The sequence below is a fragment of the Culex pipiens genome, chromosome 1 (assembly GCF_016801865.2).
Source record: "Culex pipiens pallens isolate TS chromosome 1, TS_CPP_V2, whole genome shotgun sequence".
NCBI lineage: Eukaryota > Metazoa > Arthropoda > Insecta > Diptera > Culicidae > Culex > Culex pipiens.
In genome coordinates this window covers 11,529,573-11,548,798 of record NC_068937.1, presented here as the reverse complement: position 1 = coordinate 11,548,798, position 19,226 = coordinate 11,529,573, and the positions used below count along the sequence as shown (strand labels likewise).

The following is a 19,226-nucleotide window of genomic DNA, read 5'->3' as shown; positions in this document are numbered from 1 at the left end:
AATTTTGTCAATTTTGTCAATTTTGTCAATTTTGTCAATTTTGTCAATTTTGTCAATTTTGTCAATTTTGTCAATTTTGTCAATTTTGTCAATTTTGTCAATTTTGTCAATTTTGTCAATTTTTCAATTTTGTCAATTTTGTCAATTTTGTCAATTTTGTCAATTTTGTCAATTTTGTCAATTTTGTCAATTTTGTCAATTTTGTCAATTTTGTCAATTTTGTCAATTTTGTTAATTTTATCAATTTTGTCAATTTTGTCAATTTTGTCAATTTTGTCAATTTTGTCAATTTTGTCAATTTTGTCAATTTTGTCAATTTTGTCAATTTTGTCAATTTTGTCAATTTTGTCAATTTTGTCAATTTTGTCAATTTTGTCAATTTTGTCAATTTTGTCAATTTTGTCAATTTTGTCAATTTTGTCAATTTTGTCAATTTTGTCAATTTTGTCAATTTTGTCAATTTTGTCAATTTTGTCAATTTTGTCAATTTTGTCAATTTTGTCAATTTTGTCAATTTTGTCAATTTTGTCAATTTTGTCAATTTTGTCAATTTTGTCAATTTTGTCAATTTTGTCAATTTTGTCAATTTTGTCAATTTTGTCAATTTTGTCAATTTTGTCAATTTTGTCAATTTTGTCAATTTTGTCAATTTTGTCAATTTTGTCAATTTTGTCAATTTTGTCAATTTTGTCAATTTTGTCAATTTTGTCAATTTTGTCAATTTTGTCAATTTTGTCAATTTTGTCAATTTTGTCAATTTTGTCAATTTTGTTAATTTTGTCAATTTTTCAATTTTGTCAATTTTGTCAATTTTGTCAATTTTGTCAATTTTGTCAATTTTGTCAATTTTGTCAATTTTGTCAATTTTGTCAATTTTGTCAATTTTGTCAATTTTGTCAATTTTGTCAATTTTGTCAATTTTGTCAATTTTGTCAATTTTGTCAATTTTGTCAATTTTGTCAATTTTGTCAATTTTGTCAATTTTGTCAATTTTGTCAATTTTGTCAATTTTGTCAATTTTGTCAATTTTGTCAATTTTGTCAATTTTGTCAATTTTGTCAATTTTGTCAATTTTGTCAATTTTGTCAATTTTGTCAATTTTGTCAATTTTGTCAATTTTGTCAATTTTGTCAATTTTGTCAATTTTGTCAATTTTGTCAATTTTGTAAATTTTGTAAATTTTGTAAATTTTGTAAATTTTGTAAATTTTGTCAATTTTGTCAATTTTGTCAATTTTGTCAATTTTGTCAATTTTGTCAATTTTGTCAATTTTGTCAATTTTGTCAATTTTGTCAATTTTGTCAATTTTGTCAATTTTGTCAATTTTGTCAATTTTGTCAATTTTGTCAATTTTGTCAATTTTGTCAATTTTGTCAATTTTGTCAATTTTGTCAATTTTGTCAATTTTGTCAATTTTGTCAATTTTGTCAATTTTGTCAATTTTGTCAATTTTGTCAATTTTGTCAATTTTGTCAATTTTGTCAATTTTGTCAATTTTGTCAATTTTGTCAATTTTGTCAATTTTGTCAATTTTGTCAATTTTGTCAATTTTGTCAATTTTGTCAATTTTGTCAATTTTGTCAATTTTGTCAATTTTGTCAATTTTGTCAATTTTGTCAATTTTGTCAATTTTGTCAATTTTTCAATTTTTCAATTTTGTCAATTTTGTCAATTTTGTCAATTTTGTCAATTTTGTCAATTTTGTCAATTTTGTCAATTTTGTCAATTTTGTCAATTTTGTCAATTTTGTGTGATTTTGTGTGATTTTGTGTGATTTTGTGTGATTTTGTGTGATTTTGTGTGATTTTGTGTGATTTTGTGTGATTTTGTGTGATTTTGTGTGATTTTGTGTGATTTTGTGTGATTTTGTCTGATTTTGTCTGATTTTGTGTGATTTTGTCAATTTTGACAATATCGTCATTTTTTTTGAAAAAGTATTATTTTGGAGATTATGGATCGTATGAGCAAACACAGTTCCAAAAAATAGCGAAATGCCTAGAAAATTAAACTTTTTTAACACGCTTGACGACTCATTAAATTCTATTCCGATTTAAAATTCAACAACTCACTTTTCACAGCAAACTGTTTTGAACCATTTCCATAATTCAATATTTCCAACCGAGGCACAATCATTGCCGAAGCCAGCGACAATTCACCTAAATTAATATTTCCTGCTTTTGGGGATGCTGCTGCAGCTGCAGCTGGTCTTTTGCAATCAAATAAATCCCTGAACTGCAGCCTGAACCTCTCTCGTGAAGCGAAAACAGCACTTTCCAATTTTGCGAGGGCTATCGGTTGCCCTGCACAAACACAGATCCATAGACCTAGCCAGCCAGACCAGACAGTTTGTGAGTCCTTCTTGATGTCCTTATTCGAAGCCCGTTTTCCCATGAAATATAAATCCCGGTTGAACTTTTGTGCCACCAACCCAACCCAGCAGCAGCCAGTGCAGAAGTTGAAGGACCAAACCAGACCACCACTCTGAGCTCTTTGCTCTCTCTCGGGGAATATCCTCTTGAATAAATATTATTGAAATATCGACGTTTCCAGAGGCTTTTGTGTCATGATTATATCGACAGACAGACAGCAGGACTTGCAACGTCATAGTTTTGTCACAGACAAGTGGACTTGAAACTTTTTTTGACTTGAACTAGTCATTTTTAAGACCAATTCCACGTCCGTTTGTCTGTGGTGCCCGACTCAAAGTTCAAATCACCATATTTGCATCCGGTTTCTCCGGTGGCAGAAAAGGGGTTTGAGTAGGGAATCCTCGGCGGAGTATTTTGGTGGCAGAAGCAGGCAAAACCGTCTCGACGTTGTCGCAATCTTCGCGCAGGGGTCCTTCTGCAGGGCTGATAAGGATAATTGTATTGATTTTGGGTTTCGCTTGTGCTTGTGCATTCTTGGTTGGTGAATTTTTTGATTTCTTTTTTTGTTGGTGAGAGGAACTTTTGGAGCTTTTCTGACGATGCGGACAAACATCCTTTAGTGGTTATATTGGCTGGAGAAATTGGAGGTGGAAAAAATGTTAACCAAATCTGAGGGATTTGAAGGAGAAACAAACAGAAACTTTGGCACACTATCGGTATCAGTAAACAAAACATGGAAGGGGATGACATAAAAAACCCAAGTATGAAGAACTACCAAATCAGTACATATGACTACCTTGATTTTGAGTTTACCTCAATAGTTCAATAAGTCAAAAAAACGACGTCAAATCAAATTCTAAAGTATTGCAAAGTACTAAAAAAATAGTTATATTCATCAAGGAATTATGACAGATTTAGTGTTCAAAAATGGGTAATATTACTTAGGAAATTTGTGAATTCCCATCAGTTTCTGCTGAATTTACACATGTATTTATGAAAAATTAATCATAATATAAGTAAAATTACTAATATTCCACCAATCAAAATTTCAACCATCCCAAATTACCCTTTTTTCTCTGCTCTACCTTACGAATTTGCTATCAGACTTTTCCTAAAATAAAATTAAAAGTCTTCAACGTGTTTGCAAAAATAAAATATTTTCTGATAATATCTTAGCAATATTTCATGTTTTTATTTCATATGAATCACAAAAAAATATCAGTACTTTAAAATATTTCAAAAAGATTTTTTTTAACTTTAGATTGAATATCTAAAAATAATTTATGTAAGATTGAATTCTGTCAAACCTTCAAATATTTTTTCTATATATATTCAAGGTTGTTGTACTCTTTTGCCTTTCTTACTAAGGGACCATCCATAAACCACGTGGACACTTTTTTGGGATTCTCAACCCCCCCCCCCCCCTTCGTGGACAATTGTCCATACAAAAAAAATCTTTTTTGTATGGAGCGTGGACAATCGCCATACCCCCCCCCCCCCTTAAGTGTCCACGTGGTTTATGGATGGTCCCTAAAGAAAGGTATAGGTTTTACTTTAAGGCTGGACGTCATTTCCAGCTTCGTAAATATGTCGATTCAGCATGAATATTAATCGGAAAAATCGCCAAAAAATCACACTGCATTGATTTTCGACGCTCTATCGATTCATCTTGAGAGAACTCGTCTATCTCGAACCCTCGAATTTTGAGAAAATAAATTCCGTGGAGGTCGAGTGATGTTCGTATGTGGTAAAATTTTGCTAAATTTTGTGTCGCGCCGTTCTCAGCTCCCATAAATCCGATTTCGATTCTTCTAAATGCAGATGAAAGCTAGTGTGCTGAACCTGGGCGAGTTGCCGCGTAAATTTCGAAATATTCATCTGTTTTCGGATGCGGCCAACTTCTAAAATCGCCTTTAAGTAGGCTTCATTTGGTCGTGATTTCGTAAGTTTATTTTAACAGAGTTCATTGGATTCCAATAGGAGCTTTCTAAGTTTCGAAGCTTTTTATCGTTTTCAAAGTTTTCAATGTTCGCAACGCCAATGGCTATCTACCTAAGGTTCTCGCGGTTGAGTGCGTAGTGGTGCGATTGTAAAAATATCTATCTCTGACTCTCTCACTTTCGTAGACGCTGAATGGCAAGCTTCCCACTGTGCGGTTAACTCGGTTTTGCTTTGCTCCTGCTTTGTTCGGTTTTTGGGCTCGTACCAAAACTAGAAAACCAAAACCGCGGTGTGTGTCGTCACTTGCGCATTGGAAGCTAGCTATGCTAGCGTTTGTCATAGACGCTTGTTTGATTAAGAATTTGTACGATTAAAAATATTCTATTGGTGAAAATTGCGTTTTCAATTTCTTTTAGAAAACACATCATTAATAATACCTTGCTTTCATCATAAGATTTTTTGTATCAAGTCGATGTTGTGAATTGAAAGAAGTTATATTCTTTAGTAAGAAAGGCTCTATCTCACCCCTGGTGGGATTAAATCGGGTTTTTGTTATTATTATTATTTATTTTATTATTAATATTTTTACAAAAAGAAATATTTTTTTCCGTTTAGCTCTTTTTTAAATTCTTCTGTTTTTAATTTCCTCTCAAAATATTTTTTTCAATTATCGATGGTCGATTCAGACAAATTTAAAAGAACAATGAAATCATGTTATGTCGCGATTACAAGTTCAAAATTTTCATGATTTTATTTAAAACATAAATCTTTTATCAGACATTGAACCAAATAAATTAGTTTAAAATAAATGAGGGGGTAATGAAGATCTTGCAAATCAGCCAAGGGGGATATGCAACGTAAAAGGTTGAGAACCACTGTCTTAAATGATAGATTATGATGTTAGGAACAATATTTTCTTAGACAAGAAAATATAATAGTAAAAAAGTATTTCTTGCACCCGCACTTTGATTTACTGAAAAAGTCACTTTTTTGAACAATTTTTCTAAAATCGCTTGGAATCAATATAAAAATTCAATCAAGTGGACTAAAAATCAAGTTTTTGGCTTCTCCCAGGCGGATTTATGTAGAAAAAAATTGGATTTTTCGATACTTTATTAAAAAATGCTCCTTTAATTTAGAGTACCCCGAAAAAAAAACGAAACTATTGGCACTACGCCCCCCGGGGCATGGCCTTCCTCTAACGTGGGATTTCTGCTCCAGCGCCTCTGACGAGACAGGAGAAACCGTTTTACTTCACCATCCGATAGAAGCTCAGTGGATAAGGCGGGAATCGAACCCGCGTCTCATAGCATCATCGGGATCGGCAGCCGAAGCCGCTACCCCTGCGCCACGAGACCCACAGTACCCCATTTTTTTAAATAAAAGCAATGCATGCAGCTCGTAGAAAATTTCAAGGCAAACCCTCTAAGAAAATGCAATTTAGACTTTCCTGAGTAATGATATTTGAGTTTTAGTGAGAAAAAGTTTTTATTTTCAAAATTTCTCAGAGTTCAGAAGCATATCCTACTGATTATACGACGTTGCAAGCATATGTCTTAAAAGTCAGGGGATGCTTTCTTATAGAAATTTTGGCCACTGAATCCGAATCTGGAATCTAATTCCGTGTAAACAGTAATGTTTTGTAATAAGATTGGAACATCTTTTGACAATCGAAACTGATTTACAGAGATTTCTCTACACGGAGAAAAAAGAGTTCCCAAAATCGTGAACAAGCGGTCATGAAATTGGGAACCACGAACAAAGTGTTCAAATTTCATGGTACGTTTTTGAAAATCGTACCATGACATTTAAACACTTTGTTCGTAGTTCTCAATTTCATGAACGCTTGTTCACGATTTGTGGAACTCTTCTTTCTCAGTGTACAAATCTGCTACTTTTTTTTTCTAAAATCGCGATAACTCGTAATGTTTATAAGCAAACCCCTTATGTAAAAATATCATTTTTTTCGTAATTGTCTGTTCTACAACTTTGTATAATATTATTATACTCTAAAAAATAGCCCTGCAATGTTAAAAAAACACGAAATTTTAAAATGAAAATTTTTGTTTTAAATGAAAAAATTACCTTTCTGGTTCAATGCAGATTCGAAAAGTACATTAAATTTCCCTTAAAATGACATGTTCCAAAAAAATTTACAGTCGAGTAACGGAAAATGGCAGGGTTTTTAAAACTTTTTTAGTGATTTTTTTTCGATGATAAATACGTTTTTTTTCGGAATTCTGAGTATGCCATCAAATCGGGCGTCTAATTTAACATAAAAGTCCCTTTGACACCAAATTTCTATCTCATCACCGTTTCAGGCTGCAAATTATTGAAAAACACCTCTTTTTCCGCATGTTCAAAAATGGAAGGGGTCGTACCGCCCCTCCGTCACGAGGTATCAAAAAACGGACCTCGGTTTCGTGATCAGGAACAACAGTTACCCCTTAGGACAATGTTTCACGCAAATCGAAGAGGGGTCGGGGCAACTTTTCCCGATTTCGTGTGAGTTGGTAGAGAATTACCCACATATTTTTTTATCAGATATTGAAGCAAATAAATTAGTTTAAAACAGATGAGGGGGTAATGAAGATCTTGCAAATCCGCCAAGGGGGAAATGCATCGTAAAAGGTTGAGAACCACTGTCTTAAATGATACATTATGATGTTAGGAACAATATTTTCTTAGACAAGGAAAAATAATAAAATACTTTCTCGCACACCCTCTTCGATTTACTGAAAACAGTCACTTTTTTGAACAATTTTTCTAAAATCGCTTGGAATCAATATAAAAATTGTTTCAATCAAGTGTGTATTATCAATTTTGGATTAAAAATGAAGTTTTTGGCTTCTCCCAGGCTGATTTTTGTCGAAAAAATCGCATTTTTTTCGAAACCATTTTCAGAAATGCTTTTAATTTAGAGTAGCCCAATTTTCTTAGTAAAAACAATGCAAATGCAGCTTGTAAGAAAATTTCAAGTCGAACCTTTTTCCCTCTGAGAAAATGCTTTTTCGACACTCCAGAGCCAAGATATTGAAGTTTTAATGAGAAAAAAAGTACCAGTTTTAATAATTTCTCAAAATTCAGAAACAGCCTACTAATTACACGACGTTGCAAGCATATGTCTTAAAGGTCAAGGTATGCTGGCCGCAGAATCCGAATCTGGAATCTTATTTCGTGTTAACAGTGATGTTTTGTGTTAAAATTGGAATATTTTTTGATAATCAAAACGGATTTACAAAGTTCAAAACCGGTTTTAAACGCAAGAGATTTCTCTAAAAATCTGCTAAAACAATTTTTTTTCAAGAACGATCCACCTATTAGGCCAATTCGGTTAAAAATATGTACCAAAATCAAAAACCCTAAAATTTTGAAAAACGCAATTTTCACAGAAATTTTATATTTTTCAATATTTTTTGAAAAAGTTACTTTTGTTGTTTCTCTTTGTTTTGTCGTCCGTTTCTGTCGCAGGTGACCATGAACGGCCATGATAAACGACGACCAACTTTCTCAAAACTTTTTTTTCGTAAAATCGCGATAACCCCTTATGTTTAAATTTTTTTGTAATTGTCTGCTCTACAACTTTGTAGAACATTGTTACACTCTAAAAATAACCCTGCAAAGTTAGAAAAAACACGAAATTTTAAAATGATTTTTATTTGTTTTAAATGAAAAAAAAAGTTACCCCTTAGGACAAAGTTTCACGCAAATCTAAGAGGGGTCGGGGCAACTTTTCCCGATTTCGTGTGAGTTAGTAGAGAACTACCCATACAAAAAAGTCTGAATTGGAAACTGCTATTTTTTACCTAAGTATTTCGTTATTTTTATGTATTTATATTTTTTTCAGTTCTTTCAGTCATTTAACAAACTTTTTTTCATCATTTTAGACATGAGCGAGCTCTTTAAAAAGTTTATTCCAAATTTAAATAAATTTTGAAGAATTTTGAACAGTTTCGAAATAATTTATTGTTGTTTCTGACATATTTATGAGAGTGTGAAAAAAAGTTGCTGTTGTAAGTAGAAAATGCAAAAACAGCACACAACACACACCTTTTATTCGTTCGACCTAATGTCTATCGACCTTTTGTCATACATTCGGCGAAAATGATGCGTTTTACGTCCTTTGAAAATAATAATAAAGAATTTAAAATTAAGAATTCGTGGACATTCCAAATTAAATGTCGTTTTTCCATTAAATATGTAGTCCATAATTTTTTGCTAAAAACACCATAATTGGTCAGGAAATCTGATCCTGAGATTCAGATTTTTAAATGGCTTTAGTCACTAAATAAGGAATAATAATCCAAAACTAAACAAGGCTTCCAAACACCTCACCCAAAAAGCTGCATTGAAGCAGCACCTGCTAATCCATCCTCTTCCAAAGCTGCCAAAAATCAAAGCTCATCGAAAATTCCCCCCACGTTGCGCTCTTAATCGGTGAGTAATGAACACTCACACCCCCCTATTCCCTCACGTGTCAACAGACACGCACACCTTTGGCAAGACAGATAACGGCGCTGCCGATAGGATATCTTTGCTGTGTGTGTGTGTGTGGGGGCAGGATTTGCTCTTCTCCTTGAGGAAATGTGGCGTATTAGGATAACAGCTAAAGACACGTGTGAGTTTCTCTAATAGGTGAGTATTTATTTAGTCGGGGTTTGAGGGATAAATAGACGATTCGAGCGTGATAGGATGCTTGATTAAGGTTTGAAAAGGGTCAAATTGATTTTTTTTTTTTTGTAATGGAAATGTTTTAACTTTCTTGTAGAAAGAATCTAATTAAAAAATGTTATTTTTTATTTTCAATAAAACATTTCAAAAGAATAATCAAGCTTCTTAAATTGGTTCAGCAATTTGGTCTTTGATGTGTTAATTATTTCGTACCTCTGGAGCTGCTAAAACCACACTAGTGGCATGCTAGTGAAGCATTAATTAATCGGTTGCGTGAGCTTTCCCTGCTCTTCTGGGAAATTTTCGGAAAGCTTAAATTTGAAGTGAGGCATTTTCAAATTAAACGGGTTCATACTTAAAGACAAATTTGGAAATAAAGTTCATCTTTCCCTTAACGTAAAAAGTTCAAAATTTCTCATCCCTCGTGAACCATTATCTCCCAAAGACAACTGCTCCCCACGCAAAAGCACTGACCCAATTCGCTACTTAATATTTATTTATATTTTCCCCGGGCAAAACTTTCCGATTAGCCTGCCACCCTCAACGGGGACACTTCTGGCAATAGTGGAATTTATATCGAAAATCACTTACAAAGATTGTCCATTTTTCATCGCTCGAAGCGAAATTTAGTGCTGCTGGTGGCGACTCTGGCCAACAAATTACAACACCCAACTTTTTTTTTGGGGCGGGAGAGGGAAGGCGAATTCTTGAGGGCCCTCGGGCTTCAGCAACGCCCCTTTCTTTTGTTTTAAGGGTGAGGCAATCGAGAGGAAGTTTTGAAAGGGGCTTATTTTGTTTTAAAATCTTTAAATTTAGAAGAAAAAAAATTCTAAAATTTCTTCAAAATATAAAGTTTGAAAAAAAAATACAAAACAATAAGCCATTTTCAAATGTTACCCCCCAAAAAATGGCACCCATAAGAAGCAGCTCCAGTGTCATAAGTTTGCATCGGTTGCCGTAAATCATGGCAAAATATCGAAAACAGAAAATGCTTCTTGGTGGGCAACGCCGGGGCCAAAGCCAAAATGTTGGGTTTTCTCGCCCCTTTTTGGAGCTGGGCGCCCATGTTTCGTGTGAGGACGACACGTTTAGGGAATTTATGGTGCTTCTGGGAGGGGATCGTCTTGCCAGATGCAGCAACAGAAAAGAAACTGCATTACACATGCACTATGATAAAGTGCACAGACAATGTTGTGTAAGGATTTACGACATTATTAGCCTTAAAAAAGATTTAGTTTTATTAGATGGAAATTTATTGTTGATAAAAATAAACTTCCAAAATTCTATTCCCAGTTCAAATTCAATTTTCGTAGGGCTGATTCCTAATTCCTATTTCGTAATTCCTATTTCCTATTTCCAATTTCCTATTTCTTATTTCCTATTTCCTATTTCCTATTTCCAATTTCCAATTTCGTATTTCCAATTTTCCAATTCCTATTTACTATTTCCAATTTCCAATTTCCTATTTCCAATTTCCTATTTCCTATTTCCTATTTCCAATTTCCAATTTCCTTTTTCCAATTTCCTAATTCCTATTCTCTTCCTCTTTTTCCTTCTTCTAGTTTCATATTTCTGAATAATTCTAAAGCACATCGTTAAAACTCCCTACGCTGCGGCGTGCATACCTTTCAGGGGCCGACCCACTTTGCTGCAGCGCAGTTTGCATATCTTCGGGCGCGGCGCCTTACACACTGACTGTAATATTTACATTTGGCAAATAATTTTAATTTCCACCGTCGTCGTCGTCGTTATCATTCTTGCGCTTGTTAACTTTACTCATTTTGGATTTTTTTTTTCTTCTCGATTACAGCTGGATCTGCAACTTCAGGACGAGGGTGGCGGTGATATCAGCAGTTTCATAACGAACGGCGAATGGGAGCTGTTGGGTGAGTTTCTTTGGCGCTCATTTGAAGTCGCGTTTAACTGTTTTGTGTCTGTGAAAGAGTATTAAATTCAAATATTCATTTAATTATCAAATTTGTTTAAAATTTAAAAACAATTTACAAATGTAAAAATTTAACAATTTAACAATTTAACAATTTAACAATTTAACAATTTAACAATTTAACAATTTAACAATTTAACAATTTAAAAATTTAACAATTTAACAATTTAACAATTTAACAATTTAACAATTTAACAATTTAACAATTTAACAATTTAACAATTTAACAATTTAACAATTTAACAATTTAACAATTTAACAATTTAACAATTTAACAATTTAACAATTTAACAATTTAACAATTTAACAATTTAACAATTTAACAATTTAACAATTTAACAATTTAACAATTTAACAATTTAACAATTTAACAATTTAACAATTTAACAATTTAACAATTTAACAATTTAACAATTTAACAATTTAACAATTTAACAATTTAACAATTTAACAATTTAACAATTTAACAATTTAACAATTTAACAATTTAACAATTTAACAATTTAACAATTTAACAATTTAACAATTTAACAATTTAACAATTTAACAATTTAACAATTTAACAATTTAACAATTTAACAATTTAACAATTTAACAATTTAACAATTTAACAATTTAACAATTTAACAATTTAACAATTTAACAATTTAACAATTTAACAATTTAACAATTTAACAATTTAACAATTTAACAATTTAACAATTTAACAATTTAACAATTTAACAATTTAACAATTTAACAATTTAACAATTTAACAATTTAACAATTTAACAATTTAACAATTTAACAATTTAACAATTTAACAATTTAACAATTTAACAATTTAACAATTTAACAATTTAACAATTTAACAATTTAACAATTTAACAATTTAACAATTTAACAATTTAACAATTTAACAATTTAACAATTTAACAATTTAACAATTTAACAATTTAACAATTTAACAATTTAACAATTAACAATTTCACAATTTCACAATTTCACAATTTCACAATTTCACAATTTCACAATTTCACAATTTCACAATTTATTAATTTCACAATTTAACGATTTAACAATTCAACAATTTTGTCAATTTTGTCAATTTTGTCAATTTTGTCAATTTTGTCAATTTTGTCAATTTTGTCAATTTTGTCAATTTTGTCAATTTTGTCAATTTTGTCAATTTTGTCAATTTTGTCAATTTTGTCAATTTTGTCAATTTTGTCAATTTTGTCAATTTTGTCAATTTTGTCAATTTTGTCAATTTTGTCAATTTTGTCAATTTTGTCAATTTTGTCAATTTTGTCAATTTTGTCAATTTTGTCAATTTTGTCAATTTTGTCAATTTTGTCAATTTTGTCAATTTTGTCAATTTTGTCAATTTTGTCAATTTTGTCAATTTTGTCAATTTTGTCAATTTTGTCAATTTTGTCAATTTTGTCAATTTTGTCAATTTTGTCAATTTTGTCAATTTTGTCAATTTTGTCAATTTTGTCAATTTTGTCAATTTTGTCAATTTTGTCAATTTTGTCAATTTTGTCAATTTTGTCAATTTTGTCAATTTTGTCAATTTTATGAGATTTCGTGTGATTGTATGTGATTTCGTGCGATTTTTTGTGATTTTTTGTGATTTTGTGTGATTTTGTGTGATTTTGTGTGATTTTGTGTAATTTTGTGTAATTTTGTGTGATTTTCTATGATTTGTGACTGTGATTTCGTGCGATTTTTTGTGATTTTTTTGTGATTTTGTGTGATTTGTGTGATTTTGTGTGATTTTGTGTGATTTTGTGTGATGTTGTGTGATTTTGTGTGATTTTGTGTTATTTTGTGTGATTTTGTTTGTTTTTGTGTGATTTTGTGTGATTTTTTGTGATTTTGTGTGATTTTGTGTGATCTTGTGTAATTTTGTGTGATTTTGTTTGTTTTTGTGGGATTTTGTGTGATTTTGTGTGATTTTATGTGATTTTGTGTGATTTGGTGTGATTTTGTGTGATTTTGTGTGATTGTGTGTGATTTTGCGTGATTTTGTGTGATTTTGTGTGATTTTATGTGATTTTGTATGATTTTCTGTGATTTTGTGTGATTTTTTGTGATTTTATGTGATTTTATTTGATTTTGTGTGATTTTGTGTAATTTTGTGTGATTTTGTTTGTTTTTGTGTGATTTTGTGTGATTTTGTGTGATCTTGTGTAATTTTGTGTAATTTTGTTTGTTTTTGTGTAATTTTGTGTGATTTTGTGTGATTTTGGGTGATTTTGTGTGATTTTGTGTAATTTTGTGTGATTTTGTTTGTTTTTGTGTAATTTTGTGTGATTTTGTGTGATTTTGGGGTGATTTTGTGTGATTTTGTGTAATTTTGTGTGATTTTGTTTGTTTTTGTGTGATTTTGTGTGATTTTGGGTGATTTTGTGTGATCTTGTGTAATTTTGTGTAATTTTATTTGTTTTTGTGTAATTTTGTGTGATTTTGTGAGATTTTGGTTGATTTTGTGTGATTTTGTGTGATTTTGTTTGTTTTTGTGTGATTTTGTGTGATTTTTTTGTGATTTTATGTGATTTTGTGTGATCTTGTGTAATTTTGTGTGATTTTGTTTGGTTTTTTGGGATTTTGTGTGATTTTGTGTGAATTTATATGATTTTGTGTGATTCGGTGTGATTTTGTGTGATTTTGTGTGAATTTATGTGATTTTGTTTGATTTTGCCAAAACATTTTTTAAAAAATCTGCCAACACTTCTAGCAGATCCTTCCCCTAAGATTTTCAACAGATTTTGTACTGTTTCTTTTTCCCACCCTTTTTCGTACCATATTACTTTATGAATAGAGTCGTTTTGTTTTCTTTGTTTCACTGCCGCTTTTTTTTTCGCTTAATTCATCCTAGCAAGGGAAACGCGCGAGGGCGTTGTAAATTTTCGCACGATTTGCTCCAGTGTTGCCAGCGGCAAGATTAAAAAAACGAGCTTTGATCAACTCTCTTCGGGGATGACGTAAAAGTGTTGAGGTTCTTCCTTTATTTTTCACACGCACACACGCGAACAAGAAATGAGCCAACTTTGAGCGAAAATGATGAAAGTTGTATCGTTTCGCTTCGATGTGCCAGCGGCAAATAATTTTCCCCGAGGAAAAAAAAAGACTTGGGCCGGAAAATTGCGGAGCGCGATGTTTTAACAGTAGCAGCTGCAATCGTTCCAATAATAGAAGCTACTTGGAGGAGTTTTTCCTCTTGGAGTATTTTTCCTCTCCCTTTATTAAAGTTCAATCGAGGCCAAAAAGTGTCACGAAGTGAACTTTTCTTCGGCGGGGGAGTTTTATTTGTTGTTCGAGCCAACCTGCTCCGACATTGTCGATGAAAAGTTGTCAAATTACGTCGAGCGAAATTGCCCCCGGGAGCACGTGTTGGAAACGGAGAAGACAAAAAAAAGTATCAATGTCAAGCGTGGGTGACGGATCTGAGCAGCAAAAATAACATTGTTGCGCAATAAAGTTAAGTGAAAAAAATTAAGGAAATGAAAAAAATGTAAATAAAACGTAATTTCCTTTATTAAATAGGAATAAGGAACTAGAAATAAGTAATTAGAATTAACATTAGGAATTAAAAATTAGGAATTAGGAATCAGGAATTAGGAATAAAAAAAAGGAATTGGGAATCAGAAATTACGAATAAGGAATTAACAATTAGGAAATTGGAAAAAGGAAATAGAAAATAGGAAATAGGAAATTGGAAATAGGAAATAGAAAATAGGAAATAGGAATAAGAAATAAAACGTAATTTCCTTTATTAAATAGGAATAAGGAACTAGAAATAAGTAATTAGAATTAACATTAGGAATTAAAAATTAGGAATTAGGAATCAGGAATTAGGAATAAAAAAAAGGAATTGGGAATCAGAAATTACGAATTAGGAATTAACAATTAGGAAATTGGAAATAGGAAATAGAAAATAGAAAATAGGAAATAGGAAATTGGAAATAGGAAATAGAAAATAGGAAATAGGAATAAGGAATTAGTAATAAGGAATTTAAAACTAGGAATTAGGAATAAGGAATTTGGAACAAGGAATCAGGAACTAGAAATTAGAAATAGGAATAAGGAGTGTGAAACCTTTTCAGTTTTTCTTAAACTTTAAAAACGATAAATTTATTTCATTTAAATTTTTTCAACAATCAAGGCAGTGTCGCTAGATTTTTAAAAAAAATAATCAATTTTGATTATTTTCTCAACTTTTTTTTCAACAGGCGTGCCCGGCAAGCGGAACGAGATCTACTACAACTGCTGCCCCGAGCCGTACATCGACATCACGTTCGCGATCCTGATCCGCCGGAAGACGCTGTACTACTTCTTCAACCTGATCGTGCCGTGCGTGCTGATCGCGTCGATGGCCCTGCTCGGCTTCACACTGCCACCGGACTCCGGCGAGAAGCTGTCACTCGGTGAGTTAAATTTTATTGTAATTTTTTAATTTAGAAATCAGGCAAATGTACCTATTTTCGACCTATTTGTTCCTATTTTTGACCTAAACTTAATTTTGCAGTGGTTCTCCTGAAAAAAAATCCAAAAAAGAATTAAAATTACATTCCAATTATTCCGTCACTTTACCAACACTTCTCGAAAATCCTTCCCCCGAGGTATTTAAGCAAATCACACCAAATTACACTAAACAAGCAAAAAATAAACCCAAAGCCATTCAACATTGAGTCCGTCCCACTGCGTATGTTCCCGGCGTCCAAAAACATCTAATTTCTGCTTTATGCCAGGGGGGCATTAAATTCCGGACACCCCCGCACTTTTTACGAGTCCCGTTTCGGGAAGTGAGGAGAGAAGAGGAGGAGCATGGTTGTCATCAGCAAACGTGTGTGAAAACAATTTCATTACCCAAAACCCACCCCGCACTTGAAGCAAAAACAAACTGGAGCAGACTAAAATGGTCCCAACAAGGTCGAAAATGGCTATTATCCTTCCACAGTGTTGCAGTTTTTGCTATATTTGGTGGACTTCCCTTTTTGCGAAGTTCAATGGAGTGAGAGAGGACAAGTTTTATGGACTTGACACGGAAAGTTTAAAAAATTTGAATCAAATTAAATTTAAATTGAAAAACGTAGTTCCACGTTACAAATTTACTTAACTAAAATTTTTTTGTAAATTTGGATCCATGAAAAAATCAGAATTTGACTTTTTTTGGCAAAGTTTATCAAATAACGTAGTTCCACGTCATTTTTCTAAAAAAAAAGAAGTATAAATGGTAGTTAAGTTAACTGGATTTTCTAGACTTAATTACAATTTATTCTTTTGAAAAAAAAGTTGATGAAGATTTTAACCAGAAAACGTAGTCCCACTTCATTAAATGTAACACTTTAAAAAAATCATGACAGCTTAAAAAACTTAATTGACGCATCAAATTTGTTATGAAACGTAGTTCTACGTTACATGCATTCTTTAAAGAAGGTAAGTAATAAGTTTTATTTTACCACATTTTTTACAGAAAAATATTTAATTTCGAAAAAGTCAACAAAACATACCACCACGTTCCAGATTAGTTTTTTTTTCAGACGTAGTCTTACGTCAAATTTAGCAGAAAATTCCAATTTTTCATAAAATTTTGGCTATTTATGAATGACGGCAATTTTGCAGAAAAAGCACAAAAATTGATGAAATTCAACTAGTTATTTTTTAAGTCTTAAAAACAATTTTCATTAAATTTTATTAATTATTCTAATCAAACGAAATTTAAAAAAAAACTATTTTTTTATAAAAATCAACAGTTCGAAATTTGTACCGTTGCTTCACAATAAATGCAATGATTCAACTATTAAAAAAAATGTAGATTATTTCTGAAAATATTGGTAAAAGAACGTAAACCCACGTCAAATATTTGGTAAATTAATTCTTTGAGAATAAATTAAACTAACAGGAATGAATTTGTTAAAATAAATTTGTTGTTCCTATAAATTAAAATTTGTTTGAATGATAAAAAAACTTGATATGCAAAGTTAATATACGGAGTCCAACGTCAAATAATACAAAAATTTTAATTTGCAACGAAAGCAAAAATATTTTTAAAATGTTTAGTTACGCTCAAAATTTTCATAATCATAGAACAAAAAACGCCAAATACCAATCACTTTAATCAAGCATAGTTCTACGTCATTCCAAGGTTTCAATTTTGGTCAAATACCAATCACCAGAATAAAGCGAAGTTTTACGCGCATTCCAAGGTTTACATTTTGCTAGACAATAAATACCTAGCAAGTTTTCAGATCGCAAAACTTAGAACATACCTTTTGGAATTTCGTTTTAAACATAAAATTCAAAGATTGAAATTCGTTACGTAGCCCTACGTCATTACTCCGGTATGGTTATTGAACTCACGTCCCCTGAATTGGAAATCCAATATGCTACTAGTTAAAACCATACCCCTACCAGACAGGATTCCCAGTGAGATTATCACCTTTTAACGTTAAAATACTGTAATGAGACGTAGGACTACGTAATTTTATTGTAAATTTAATCCAATAAAAAAATATTTGAAATTTTGAAATCGCATTAGCTGTTTGTTTTATTATGAGACATTAAACATTTGTTTAACGCATTTATACAATCTAAATGTCTTCAAAAATTTTTGAGTTTGCACTCAACCTTCGACGAATACAGACGACATTCACCCAAAATTCTTTTTTTTTTTTCTTTAACTCAGTTTTTCCATGCCCACTACCCGGCCCAACAAAACACTAAAACCCCAAACACGAAATTAAATCGTGCCGTGCCCACCTGTGCAACTCCCACGTTACAACTTTACCACGTGGGCACACACCCTAACCCCCTTTCAAAAAGGGTTCTCGCACACAACACACTACTCACTTGTTTTGCTGTTTTTGTGAGTTTCGAGGGTTAGCTCAACCTTAATTCGTTGTTTTTGTTTTTTTTTTTGTGTGAGCTGTCGACGCGTCATCTTGGGTGCGCCCCGGTGGTGCTCGTAAAAACAGAAGTTCCACTTTAGTTTAAGGGATTTGTGCCCCAAAAAAGCTTTTCATCAGGGGAAAAGAGAGGTGGAGACGCACGGTACTTAACCTTAAAATCACCTAAAAGAAACCCTGTCAAAAGCAGTCCGGAAATTGCCACAATTAGGCAACTCTTAATTCGAATGCCTTCCGGGTGATGACCGGCACGGACCGGATTGCGTCTTCACCTTTTCGGCTGAACGGTCTTGGGGGAAGACGTCGTCGTCGTCGTTTGAGTGCTTTTTGGGGGTGAGTTAAGGCTTTCTCCTAAATGGCAGCTATTAATGATAGTTTCCTGGTAGTTTCCGTCCGGCTCGGACTAAAGCGAGCTTTCAACTGTGTCCCCCAGCATGGTTCTTCTAACTCAAGTGGAAGTTGGTGGGAATGTTAGGGTTATCATCAGAACATAAAAAATATTTTTTTTTTTTTCATTTTATGTATATAATACTAAATGTTTATGTATATAGAAAAAATCAGGAGAAATCTCTACATACTGACTGACAATCCCTTTGATTTTTTTTTTCGATTCAAACTGTAGATTTGACGTTGAACAACTCAGTTTTAAATTCTGATCTAATTTTAAAAAGATATTTTTGTAATGATTTTATTTAGATAGTCGTAATTTTTATTGAACAATTTATCACGTTCTATTTTTGATAACCAGGTTCTTCAATATTCTAGGGTCAAAATAATAAATTTTCAAAGATAATTCAAAATCATCACCTTCTTAGTTAACCATATTTTTTTTAGGTTTCTAATTAGCATCCTGCTTATTTTTTTTAGATTTCAAACGTAGAACTACGTTTAATTTAGTTTTAATATGAACAAAAAAATTGGATTATTTTTATTTTGCAAACATATCTTCGATTTTTTCTTTGTGTTTTTTTATTTTACTATACTTTTTTTAATTAACTAAATTTCTCTAAACTCTAAGTTAGAATTAATAAGAATGAGGTTTAATTTTTGACGTGGAACTACGTTTTAAAATAATGTATCTTCATTTTTTTCTTTTTTTTCACATCTTTCTTCCTGAAAGTAGGTTTCATTTCGTAACGTAGGACTAGTTTTATCATCAAAAACATCTTTGATTTTTTTACCCTTAGAAACATATCTAAATAATCTTTTGAAGTGGAACTACGTTCGTATTAAAAAAAAATATGTTTTATTAATTAAAATGTGTTGTAATTTTTTCTAGGTTTTTATCATTGTTCTTTCCAAAACATCTCTTAATTGTAAATTTTTTTAACATTTGTTTTATTTTACTTTCTTAAAATTACGTTTTATTTCGTATCAGGTCATAATGTTGATGCTTCGTTTAATAAC

At 31.7% G+C, this 19,226-nt stretch overlaps 1 protein-coding gene across 2 annotated transcripts in view; it reads left to right on the top strand.

Annotated features, from left to right (window-relative positions):
- The window catches only part of LOC120431005 (neuronal acetylcholine receptor subunit alpha-7-like), a 363,511-nt gene that overhangs the window by 307,589 nt on the left and 36,696 nt on the right, over window positions 1-19,226 (top strand). For both annotated transcript variants that reach the window (XM_039596164.2, XM_052708174.1), the window contains exons 6-7: window positions 10,792-10,867; window positions 15,144-15,338. In XM_039596164.2, the coding sequence (XP_039452098.2) occupies window positions 10,792-10,867; window positions 15,144-15,338 (271 nt within the window). The remainder of the gene's footprint in view (window positions 1-10,791; window positions 10,868-15,143; window positions 15,339-19,226) is intronic.